Raw genomic sequence first — 13,090 nt, 5'->3', positions numbered from 1 at the left:
TGCCCAGTACCCTGGCAGCAGTCATTACACCTTCTTTCTGTGGCAGTCTGCTGTGCCAGCTGCATTTCAGCCACTGCAGCGAATGAAAGGATGACTACTAGGTGATGAGAATTACATACTGATCACTGGATGATTGCCCAGTGCACAGTACACACTATATATTTTATTATATATATATGTGTATACATATATATATATGACACACACACATGCACAGGTGCATGATGCAATGAAAGCTGTGCTTCCTTGCAAAATGTGATAGAGCAGACCACTGGCCTGCTGAAACAATGCTTCCGCTGCCTGGACTGTTCTGTGGTAGCCCTGCAGCATTCAGCAGAGCAAGTGTCAAGATCCATGATAGTCTGCCACATGCCACAACCTCGTCACCATGAGGGGACAGCCCTTTGCCACCAGCTAAACGGTCAGTAGTTCAGACGCTGGAGAAGGAGCATGAAGAAGAGGATGCAAAGAGGCAACTTTAGACAGCCCCTTTCTGGCCAGATTGTCCATCAAAACCTCATCCATGTGAAATATCATTAACTGTAACCCCAATTCCCCATTCACCAACAGCACCATACCTTCCCTTCCCTCTGTCACTCAACATCACAGAATCAGCAGAGGCCATGCAGAGCAGGGCAAGTCGCTGAAAGAGGGAGGAGGAAGCCATATCTGTTTAGGAAGCAATTGCCAACCCGATCATTTTGCCACAATGCAATAAAAGTCACCACAAAATTAACATTCTAAACCAAATTTACAAATCTAATCTCTCCATATTCTGTACAACAGTCAACTAATTGCTTTGCAAAATCCTTTAGTACTTGTCTTCCTTGTGGCCCTACACAGTGCTGCACCAATGGCTAGTGGAAGGTTGCTGAGTTTCAGAGGAAGAAATTGGAGAGTGGCCTTGAGCAGTTCTGGCTCTAGAAGGCACAATGGTGGATTGCAACATCTCAGCATGGGCAGCAGCAGCCTGGGTGGATGGCTGAGAGGCAACAACGCAAGGGCACAGTGGAGTGGCACCGATGGCATAATGAATGCTGACTTCCTGAGGGAGCCATGGAGTCACTGTCACACCCCCAAGGCATCAGGCCCTCAGCGATCCAAGTAACCTGTTGCAGGACAGCTTGGTGGACTGCAGTGACACTCTGCAAGCGGCTGTAAATCGCAGCCGTCTCAATTTGCGTGGCAGCAAACTGGACTTTCACGACAGCAGTCTGAGCTTCCTCTCCTAAACTCAGACCCCTGGCAGAAGCAGCTTGTGCTGCAATGGAAGCTGAGACATTGGCAATCACATGCTGCATCATGATTGGTCCAGAAGTGTGTTGACAGAGTTGACCACCCCTTGGCAGGATGGGCTCCAAGCTCTGCAGAAAGTCCTGGACTAAGTTGGTGCTGGGGCTCTTCCTTGCTCCTTGACTTTGAGGGTCTTCTTGGTGAATATGGTGAATGAGGAATTAATAGTATTGATGAATGAGGAATTGGGGTTGCAGTTAATGGTATTACACATAGATGAGGCTTTGTTGCACAATCTATCCAGAATGTAGGCCTTCTGGAAGGCTTCTCAATGCACCAAACATTTCATTGTGCATACCAATCAGCCTTATTTTGAAGGCTGCCCATCAAAGTTCTCAATCAAATCTTCTGCAGTGTAACTCGTGTGTGACCTCACCCTCCAGCGAGTGGGCACCTGTGTTATCCTTGCCCCCTGCTGTGGCTGCAGGCCATTCTTGCCTGGTGTCTCACCACATGTCCATCCTATCTCTATGCTGCCCTCTAAGTTGCACACATCAGTATCCAAGCAGGTGGCTGAGAGCATGAAATTGTGAGACAGAGCATCTTCATCATCACTGTCTTCATGCTGTTCCTCCACTGTCTGTCCCAGGTTGCACTTCTTCAGCATCTGAGAGGAGAAAAGCACAGGGGTAAGATTATAGTTCAGGGAGTGGGAAAGTAGGAGGTGCATGCTTACAACATCTGCAGCTTGTAAATTAGAAGAGATTGACAGATGAGGGGGAGGCAGAAGGATGAGAGATGAGGAAGAGGATTAGTAATGAAGGTTTTTGTCATCTTCAATGGTGACATCCCCTCCGCTAGTCATGGCCTCAGCAACAGTTACCCCAAAAATGGTCCACCATGGGGATAGAGCAGGCAGGCACACCGGTCTCCTCTGGTTAGCTCCTGCTACCTCCAGTTGTGAACCACCTTGTCCTGCATGAGAGAGGGGAGTGTCATGCAATCTGGGTGATGAGGCTGTTGTGGTTGAACAGATCACAGTGTGTGTGCACAGTAAGGGTGTGAGGCTTGCAGGAGTGCCAAGTGTTTGCAGCAGTTATGGAGTATATGAATGTCAGGTATGAATCTTAATTCATAGAGATTGTTGGTAGGCGAGTGATTGGGGTGTGGTGAATGATTAGGATGTGAGACTAGTGGTGAAGCTGGTCGCTTATGCTATTCACTGACCTTGATCACTGGCGTGAGGTCATTCAACTTGTTGCAGCACTGCACCCAAAACCTTGGAGCTTGAGACCTGCTCCCACTGCCATCTGAACGTGTGTCTGGAGGGTCTCCTGGCCCCCTGTGGATACAGGACATCTCTCCTTCCCTTCTCCTCCACTAAGGCCTCTGACACAGCATCCGAAAAACCTTGAAGCCTGTGCTCTCCCCTTTTATTCAACATTACCCAGGACAGATTCACTTCCCGCATTGCTGCTATCACCTGCTCCAGCCAAAATGCACTTAGCCTTTAAAAAGTTAATTTTAAGTGGAGCTAGCCACACGTGATATTAGCTGCTTGCACAGATGCCAGCCAATGAACAGTGTGGTTTACACGGGCTAGATGCTGAAATAATTCAAAAGGGCAGGCAGCATGAAGTTGATGCACTGCGGGAGTTGTAACTAACGGGTTTGTTTCAATCGCACATCACAATCTCCGTGCCTGTTTCTAGAGTCCATCAAATTCAGCAGCCCTCACCACCCCCTCCACCCAACCCCAGTGTTTAAGAATATAATGTAATTATATGCAGAAGGAAATTACTCATTTGGCTGTGGTATTATCAGAATCAAAGGAAATGGTTGCTGGATGAAGAACATAAACACTTTGATCCAGTTGCAATTACTCCTCATTCTTATCCAGAATCAGTTCCACGTGCACAACTCATCAAGTTAACATTCTGCACTGTGCTCTATACACTGCACTCTAATATCTTCAAAGGGGTCTCAATTACGTTCTTGTACTTGTCCCAGAGAAAACACTCACCCCTGACACAAATGTATGGCCGGTCTCAGATGGGGCCAAGTCCAGGCAAAGGACATCAGCACCATGCCCGTGAAAGCTCTGAAGCAGCTGTCCACTCTCAACATCCCAAAGTGCACAGGTTCCATCGCCGCTTGATGTCAGGATCTATGGAGATTTCAGAAAAGAAGACAAAAAGGTCATTAAGATGGCCTCTATGAGTGTTTTTTAAGCAGGCAGTTAGGGTTGACAGCAAGCATCCCAGGGCAGGCATAACATAGGCAGGTACAGAATAAAACTACCTTGAACACTTCCCCAATAACACTCCTCAGCCTCAGAAAAACACCTGTTATACAATAGCATTACATTTTTTCCATTTTCCACAACAGCCATCTTGTGGTCTTTCCGAGTAAGGCTGCCAATTAGTGCCAAATTAAAAAGTCTTACATTTATACGTCATCTTCCACAAATTCAGGAGCTCCCAAACCACTTCACAGTCGATGAAATACTTTTGAAGTGTAGTCACAGTTGTAATGTAGGAAAGCTTTCCACACAGCAGGATCCCACAAATGGCCATGTGATAATGACCAAGTGATCTGTTTCAGTGATGTTGATTGATGGATAAATATTGGCCCAGACTGAACAAGAGTAAAGGAAGTTCTCCCCAAAAGTGTGCTCTGGGATTGTTTACATCCATTTGAGAAGGCAGGTGGAGCCTAATTTTAACTTCCCATTTGAAAGACAACACCTCTGACAGTGCAGCACTCCTTCATAACTGAAGTGAGACTTGAACCTATAATCTCCTGACTCAGAGGTGAAAGTGTTACCCATTGAGCCTCAGCTGACTCCTAGAGACAGTTCTTGCAGCCACACTCACTATAAACTGGAATAAGATTGCTCAAATCCATTTCACAAAGGTGCTATATGTCTAAAAAGTATCTGTCAGCATGGACTGAATTTAAATTTTGCATCCAGAGGAGAAAGGTCAGTATCTAACTGTAGTATAAAGGGATAACAAAATGGAAAAGCTAATGTTTGATGTAGATGATGATATATCACTGACATCAGTCAGTCTTGTGCTAGAGACTCTGCACAGCAGACAGGCAGCTCTTAGCAGAGATGTGCCCACCATGTTTGATGAACATACTGGGTCTGATCGCGTGAAGAGGAATTGAAGCCAGACTTGGGTATTTGCTTAAAACTTGTTTATTTACATTATGTACAAAGTGGGTTACAGGGAAGGGACATCTTCTGTCTGCTGTGCAGAGTCTCCAGCACATGATTGGCTGCTGTCAGTGATACACCTTCATTCACATCATACATTCGCATTCTGTTAACTCTTTATACTACGCCTTCCCCCAAGTATACCATCTACTTTTTAACAACAATGTTAACCATGTCCAACAATTATCATCATATTTGTTTTTGAACTATTTACATGACTTTGGATCTGGCACCTCCTTCCTCACCCCTCTGGAATCCCCAGGCTAGAGATTAAGACTCTGCGGAGCCTTCACCAGTCTTCCAAACTGTGCTGTTGTGACCGCCCCACTGGATCGGAGGTCTAGGAGTGGGTTCTGCAGCTCTCTTCATCCCACTTAAGTGAATACACAAGCCTGGTTATAGTTCCTCTTCGCAAGAGATCAAGCCTGGCACATACCTCAAAGGCCGACCTCACAGTACCACCATGTTTTCCAAAAGGGTATTTCTTTTTAAAATATTGAACTAAACCAAGGAATAAATGTCTCAATGATGCGCATTTGATAATCTCCTTCTGAACATTATGTCTATGAGGTTTTTTTTGGCCGAGCTCTGAAACTTTGACCAAATTCCCAGAAAATTGGCCTTTTAGACCATTTTCCTTGTGGGTTCTCTGGCTATACAAACTCCCATGGCAATTTCAGGCAGAATTCGACAATGTCTCTCCCAATAGAGAATCTGCGAAGGAAAAGACTGACAGGGCTGGGGTGGGGGGAAGAGTAAATGAGAGGTACTAATTGAAAAGCTCTTTCAAAGGGCCAGCACAAGCATGACAGGCCGAATGATCTCCTTCTGTGTTGTGTAATTTTATGGCATCAGTGGCTCATTAAGATGCCTGTGGGCAAGTTCATTCGTGCAGCAGCTTGTCTCAAAAGCTCTCGCTGCTGGACAATGGAAGCTGTTGTCAGGTTTTACAGCACAGAGCATTAAATCTGTTGCAAACATCTTCCCCGCTCCCCTCCTCTCCTGAAACGGACTGCTTTCCGGGTAAGGATCTCACATGTAGCCAGCACTCTGGCGGCTACTTTTCATGTGTTTAGCCTTGACAGCGAGTGTCCGCAGGCTGTTTTAAGTGACAGCCATCAGAACTAAGGCCAACCCTGCCCTCACTTGACAGCCATAGGCATGAAATTCAACTGAAAGCATCTGACTGAGTACCGTGCAGGGTTTGTATCTGGGATCTTCCAGCCTGTAAAGCTCAGCTCACTGAATCATCAGGGCAGACAAGTGCAAACGTTTTCAACATTTTCCCCCGCCCCACTCCACCACCACCACAAATGGTTTCAAGATTACCAAATATGTGCAATTGCCTGGGACAGGCAAAAAAAAAGATAAAACCTGAAACTGACTTAGGAAAACCCTGGAACACTTCTCTCTGACACCCTGAAGGCAATAATTTAAGCTCCCAGAGAATAGGTTCACTCACCCACATGATTGAATGGCTTGTGAATGTTTTCTCTTTATGCAGACATGATGAAAGGTCACTTCAGTGAGAAAGGACAATAGTCCTTGGGGAATGGACCCCCAGGATCTTCAGTAGAGGAGGTTCAAAAGAGAAACATTTTGAAAACTAAAAGTAATATGACCTTGCAGACACGACTGCATGACAAGAGGATAGTTTACAACCATCACACACATCCTTTATTATCTCAGCGATGAATTTCACACAACTTTGCTTTTTGAAACTTTAAATTTATGGAGCCATTTGTTACACTTATCCATTCCCCAATTCTAGCTTTTTTTTTTAATAAAGTGGATACAATATCAATGGGTTAACAACATGTATAGTAATACTGCAAGGATGGGATTTTCCTATGTACAGATGAAATAATTTAATTTTGATGAATCTACCAGTTCTGTTTATGTAACAACATTGACTGTATTTCCAAAGAAAAAGTGATGCATTTAGAACATCCCCAGAGACGCGACAAGGTGCTGTATAAATGCAAGTTCTTTCTAACTGCTTCATATTACAGTGTGGTGCACAACTGCCATTTCCTGTACACATGTGCCATCTAGTGAGACAAGTGCGTTGGTTGGTTGGTCCTTCAAAGCACGATATCATTTGGACCAAAAAATCCATTTGTGATTTTTGTTTTAAATCAGGAATTAGCATGTCATTTCCACGCTGAGGAGCTGAACTGATGGTCAAAACTAATTTGGCATTGAGCCCCTAGAAATAAGCAGAGAGAAAGAAACGAGACCATTCGGGCTTGCATTTGAATTCCAGAAGGGCAGTGTACATCCCCATTGCACCACTCAGTTCCCACTGACAAAGATTCTTAGCTAATTCATCCAAGTCTCTCATTTGCTGCTTTTTCTCTATAAAACTTGAACTGACAGTGGCGAACAGCTACATGGCTCTGTCAAAATCAACATTCCAGGGATATTAGATAGGAAACCAAATGCATGACCAACATAAGGAGTGACAATGGGGTCTCCCAATAGCTGACAAAGGATTATAATGCACCACACACTAGAAAGTTGGTGAACTTAGAAACACTCTCTCTACAATGGCAACAAGCGCCACCAATAAGAAATATTCATTACCAGTTAACTTTGACAGATCATCTCTTCTAGGATTGAAGCTAAATCATTCCATTTTCTTTCTTCTAATAGACTTCTGTCTACTTAAGCATACAAATATTAGAAATAAGCCTTATACTTAACTTTGCAATAGTAACACTCATCAGCCATTAAGTTCTGTGGGTGGAGGAAGTGAATATCTGTGGAGGTCCTCCCTCTCCTCAACTCTTCAGGGTTAAATATTCTTACCTACATAGAGTTTTTCTTTTGTTTTGAGCTGACCTTGAAGGGAGGATGCGGGTGGCAGGAATGGTGGTTTGGTTAGTGGGCACCCTCCTCCCAGGTCTGAGTCTATCAAAGAGGCCAATAATTTGTTCTCCGCACTTGCCTGACTGAATGTTGGGATTCTCCTCATAGACATACCGCTTAGATCAAGGACTCAGCAGAGTGTGGGGGATTGGCTCCTTTCGTTTTGACACTGTGTATTGTGCTATTAATATTATTGATTAAGAGCTAGAATGGGCTGTACTTACACCACGTGGAACGTAGTGGTTCAAGAAAGCCAATCACTACAAGGCGGATAACTACCACCTTCTCAAGGGCAATTAGGAATGGGCAACAAATGCTGGTCTTGTCAGTGAAGTTCACATTCCATGAACAAATAAAAACAAAATCTCATCATCAGCATCAAAAAGATGAATGATGTGGAAGGCTTCAAGAAAATCTTCCAAGACTTGAATTTTTGTACCGCCTTGTTATACCTCAGAAATGTCCAACATATTTCATGCACTGCAGTGACTGTTGTTATGCAAGCAATACAGCCAATTCCTGTGCAGCAATAACCTAAAACAGTGAGTGTGATGATTGTATGCTGTTGGTGATGTTGGGAGCAATGGTGATCAGAACATTGGAGGGCTGTGTTTTGGTGCCACTGGAACTTGAAAGTCTATACGAACCAATGAAATGAGCAGGTGGGTCTGAGTTTACTGTTGCATTCAAGAAACACAGCAAAGAGATTTCATGAGTTGCAAGTTCTGTTTTAAATTTCATTAATGTGAGTAAACCCACCACAATCTTTGAAAGCATGTGTTCTTTCACTAAACTGCAATGCTAGCTTTCTAAACTAAGCTATATACTCAATATTGACAACCCTACTGTAATAAATCACTATCTTCTATTTTCCCTCTTCTCTCTGATTTATCATAGATCAAAATCCACACGTAAGATGCATGGGGTTATGTCTCCACAATAAATATGAATATTTTTTGACATGTTTTTAGACTTACTTTATTTAATTCCTTTATATTAGACATATTTTTGGATGAAAGTCTTTTACTTTGGACCATTTTTCAACATGTCATTTATATAACAACGCAGCAAGATTGTTTTTCTAAATCCGTAGGGTTGATTAATCAAACTCCAACTGTTTTGTGCCACAGTCAAGCACAGCAGAGGCCTCTGGGTACATCCTGCACTTTTAGCCGCTACTATGGTAACTGGTTTCAGAGCCACTAATATATAACCGGAACCACAAGACAAGGCTAGAAATGTTTCCTAAAGAAGGTTGGACTGTATCAAAAGGATGAGTTAAACTGAGTTAGTAATTTCACAGAAGCAATGATCATGTCCCACAGTAAACACACGCAAATATAAATATTTTATAATGCTTTCAGTTAATGTATTAGAAGAGATATGTAGAATACTCAGTGGGAAACTAAAATACAGAGTATTGTAGGATGATGATTCATGAGTGATTAAGTCACCAGAATTATTCAAAGGTCTTTTTTATGAGTAGAATTGGTCACTGTACAGTTCCCCACTTACTATTCTTCTAACAGTAGTCACATCTCATCTTGAATACTTTTTCTGTTCACCATCAATATTCATGCGTTAATAAACATAATGGATAAGTGTTGCAGGCAGTATAACTGATTAGGGAAAATTCTTGTTCTTAATTGTGACTAGTCTGACCTGCAAACAGACAAACTCACATTAAAAAAGCAAGGCCATTTGGCCCGTTATGTCAGTGCTGGTGCAAGCTCCCAATCAAAGTTATCCATTCAAATTAAAATGTTCTGCTCTATCCTGTGCACTTTAAAAATAATTTTATAACTGCCCCAGAAATGTTGTGACTGATTCAGCTTCAATAGCCACACTTGGTTATAAATTCCAAAGTCTAATAATCCAACTAACAATGGTACTGATATTCAAGCCCCTATTCACACACAACATTTATCTGTCTCTGACTTTGAGTTCAAATGAAAGGTCACAGTCCTGAAAAATTAACTCTGTTTCTCTCCCCACAGATGCTACCAGACCCGCTGAGTATTTCCAACATCTGCAGTGTTTTGCTTTTTTATGCATTTGTTTCTATTTCTCTCACACGCTCTCCCTTTCCTACCATCGCCTTTCACTTTGGGCAGAATTTCCACCTGGGCGGGCACGCGCCTGACCCACTCGAGCGTGAAATGACGCGGGTTGAGATTGGGCGAAAGTCCCGACATCAACGCGCCAGTCGCACGATAGTCGGGTGGGTGGGCGCAGGCGGGAATCGGCAGCACACCCGCCGACCATTAAACAAATCAATTACAGTTAAATTTTTCACTGCCCATCCAACCTTACCGTGGACAGGGGCAGGCGAAAAGGGCCAAGTGGCCTTTACGGGTTTTTTTTGTTGGAAAGCTTCCAAAGGAAAATAAACATAAAAGTTTTCAAATGTAATGAATAACATGTCCCTGCTCAAATGACACAGACACATGAAGGGACTTGTTTTATCATGGTTTTCAATTCTTGATTTTTTTTCTCTAAAAACTCATCTCCGTGAGGCAGCTCCGTGCCTCAGGGCGAGTGTGGGGCGTGCAGGTGCAAAGTTCGCACTCACCTCACTCACCCTGCACCCCCCCCCCCCCCCCACCCCCCACACCCTCACAGGACCCACCCACCCGCGTGAAATCACCTTCTGGCCTTGATCGCGGGCGGTGGCCGGCTTCCCGATCAGCCTGCCTGACAAGGGCTAAATTCTACCCTTTGTGTTTTTATCTCCCTCTTACCACTCCATTTTCTCACACTCTCATCAACTTTTCTTATTGAAACGTAAGATGCTGAGGGGGGCGTGAACTAAGGGACGCAGTTTAAAAATAAGGGGTCTCCCATTTAATTTTGGGATGAAGAGAGATATTTTCTCTCAGGGGGAATTCTCTTACCCAAAAAGCAGTGCAGGCTGGGTCATTGGATATTTTTAAGGTTGAGTTAGATAGATTCTTGACAAGTGGGTCAAACGGTACAGGAATGTAGAGTTGAGGCAACAATTAGATGAACCATGATCTTATCAAAAGGCAGAGCAGACTGAAGTGGCTGAATGGCCGACTCCTAATTTGTTGGTTCATATGTTAATCTCTCTCTCTCTGTTCTCCCACCATTTTGCCTGCCAATTTCAGCTAAGTAGACATCAAACAAAGTTGCCTTGGGACTGCAAAAGGGCTGTGTTCAAAAACATGCTAGTGGTGCCATTATCAGAACATAGGACTTTGGAAGAGAAGTAGGCCATTCAGCCCTTTAATCTGTTCTGCCATTTGATAAGATCACAATTGATCTGGTTGTGGTTTCTACTCCACTTTCCTGTCTGTTCCCCCACAACCCTTGGCACCCTTGTCTATCAAAAATTTACCTAACTCAGCCTTGAATAAATTCAATTATACAGACTCCATTGCTTTCTGGGGTAGAGAAATTGACAGCAAAAATAAATTGTCTCATCTCCTTCTTAAAAGGGAGACCTCTTACTCTTAGACTGTGTCCTCTAGTTCTGGTCTCCTCCAGAAGAGGAAACATTATCCTGGTATCCACCCTAACAACATCCCTCAGGATGTTATACATTTCAATAAGATCACCTCTCATTCTTCTAAACTCCAGTGGGTATAGGCCCAATCTGTTCAAACTTTTTTCATAAGATAAGCCCCTCATCCTAGGAATGAGTCAATGAACCTTCTCTGAACCGTTTTTAACACAATTATGTCCTTTTTCAAATAAAGAGGCCAAAACTGTACACAGTAATCCAGATGTGGTCCCACCAAGGCCTGTACAGCTGCAGTAAAACTTCTCTATTTTTCTACTCCATTCCCCTCGCAATAAATGCTAACATTCCATTTGCCTTCCTAATCACTTGCTGTACCTGCATACCAACTTTTTATGATTCATGTGCCAGGACACTGAGATCCTTTTGTACCACAGAGTTCAGAATTCTCTCCCCATTTAAATAGTGTACTGTTTTTCTATTCTTCCTGCTAGAGTGGATAATGTTTACTGTTTATAACAAGACCATCAAAGACATCCTGCTTTATTTCCCCTGCCATAGATCCCCTCAAACTACCTACCAGCAAGAAAAAAACCTTTCCCTCAGACTCCCACGTTTTAAAACAGATTTTTTAGAAAGAGAACCAGGATGGAAAAGGTAAATTAATTATCTGATGTCCCTCCTCCTTCAGGGTTTTGAACAACGCTGTCAATCTCTCAGTCAGCCAGAGATAAAACATACTAAAACCAGGTGAAAATTGCCAAAATCCGAGTCCAATGACTACAGGTACCACATGAAAGAAAAAATTTGCATTTATATACTATTTTTCATGATCTCAGGACATCCCAAAGTATTCTGCAGCCTATTAAATACTTTCAAAGAGTAGTCACTGTTGTGAAGTAGGAAACATGACAGCCAATTCTGGAGTCCGCACATGCAGAGAATAACGTGGAAATCCAAAGGTTGCTGTCAGTAATTCTACCCTCTTCCAGAGGTGGGCTGTTGACTCCCACCATGCAATCCCTAAGCAATCTGTGAGCTGATGCAAACCTTCACTTTTACCCTGTTAGTTTTGTTGTAAAAACCCTTGAAAAAGTTAACTTGTTGCATGAGGTCTAACTGAGTTTTTAACAGCACACTACCTTAATAATTCCTGCCAAATACCCTCGCTAATCCAGAAAAGTTAATTTTATACTTCTGTGATCTGAATTCTCCAATATGACTAAATAATCCACATTTTTTAAGATAATTTTTTGAAAGTGAGTTTATCTTTATTCACCAACTGAAAATTTAAAATTAGAAGTGAAGGGATTCAGTGCTTTCAGGTTCCTGACTTCCTGTCGGTGAGAATACTTCAATGTGATTGGCTGCTTACCCTGCTTGCTGACTTCACTGCTGCTGCATACCTGGAGATCCCCTTGACAGCAAAACTACCTTTTAATGTAGAGATTTATGTTCCTACAATACTACTTAATTTCTCCAACCCAGAAAAGGTGGCATTACCTACAGGTAATAAATTGTTCACAGAGGTTTTTTAAAATATTCATTTTTTCTTACTTTTCCTTTCTACCTTTTTTTAACCCTCTCCCTTAAAATTCGATCTCTTTTTCCCTCTCTTTGTTTTCCTTTTGGTACCTCATTCATGCTATTTCCTTCTGCCTTCCTCTACTGCTTTCTCAATCCTGATATCTCATTGGTTAAGGAGATTGACGGTTGGTCCCTTTGTTCACCAATGTGTTGTTAGCAACTTCCACTTCCAGTAACTTGTTGGGCAAAATCTTTGAGCTGAACAGTGAGAGAAAAATTCTAACTAATAAGGCATGCTGCAAGATACTCCACTCCAGCAAATTCTGAACCAATAAATGGATGTGAGCTGGCAGGAAGAAGTTTGGAATGAGACTCGGAAGTAGATGGTGACCCTTCACTTCCCATGTTTGGACAATGGTGGGAAGTTATTAAAAAAACAATCAGGCTGCTGGGGTATATAGTGAGAAGAATAGAGCACCATCTGCTCCAGATATTTCAAGAGCCATTTTTTGCACTAAAGTGTCACATGAATTAATGGGTGAGAAAACTTCATTCAAGGTTCAGTGGTGCAGTTCAAGTTTGAATTGTCCAATAAGTCAAGTGAAGTGACTTTGAATTATCAAGAACATGTTGGAATTATACAATGCATCGCACAAATCCAATTCTTGGTATGGTGTTTAATTCTGGTCAATCCAAGGGCTACAGACCAGAGCAAGACCAATCCCAAGTGCACTGTAAAGGGAGTGAGGATTAAA

At 42.7% G+C, this 13,090-nt stretch overlaps 1 protein-coding gene across 1 annotated transcript in view; it reads right to left on the bottom strand.

Moving 5' to 3' along the window:
- LOC121269773 (guanine nucleotide-binding protein subunit beta-5) overlaps nucleotides 1-13,090 on the bottom strand; it is a 222,156-nt gene that overhangs the window by 31,240 nt on the left and 177,826 nt on the right. Inside the window, exon 6 of the mRNA XM_041174680.1 lies at nucleotides 3,257-3,400. Coding sequence (XP_041030614.1) covers nucleotides 3,257-3,400 — 144 coding nt within the window. The remainder of the gene's footprint in view (nucleotides 1-3,256; nucleotides 3,401-13,090) is intronic.

Source organism: Carcharodon carcharias, chromosome 26 (genome assembly GCF_017639515.1).
Source record: "Carcharodon carcharias isolate sCarCar2 chromosome 26, sCarCar2.pri, whole genome shotgun sequence".
Classification (NCBI taxonomy): Eukaryota; Metazoa; Chordata; class Chondrichthyes; order Lamniformes; family Lamnidae; genus Carcharodon; species Carcharodon carcharias.
The sequence above is the reverse complement of the archived record's forward strand: the minus strand, read 5'-3'. Positions and strand labels throughout refer to the sequence as shown.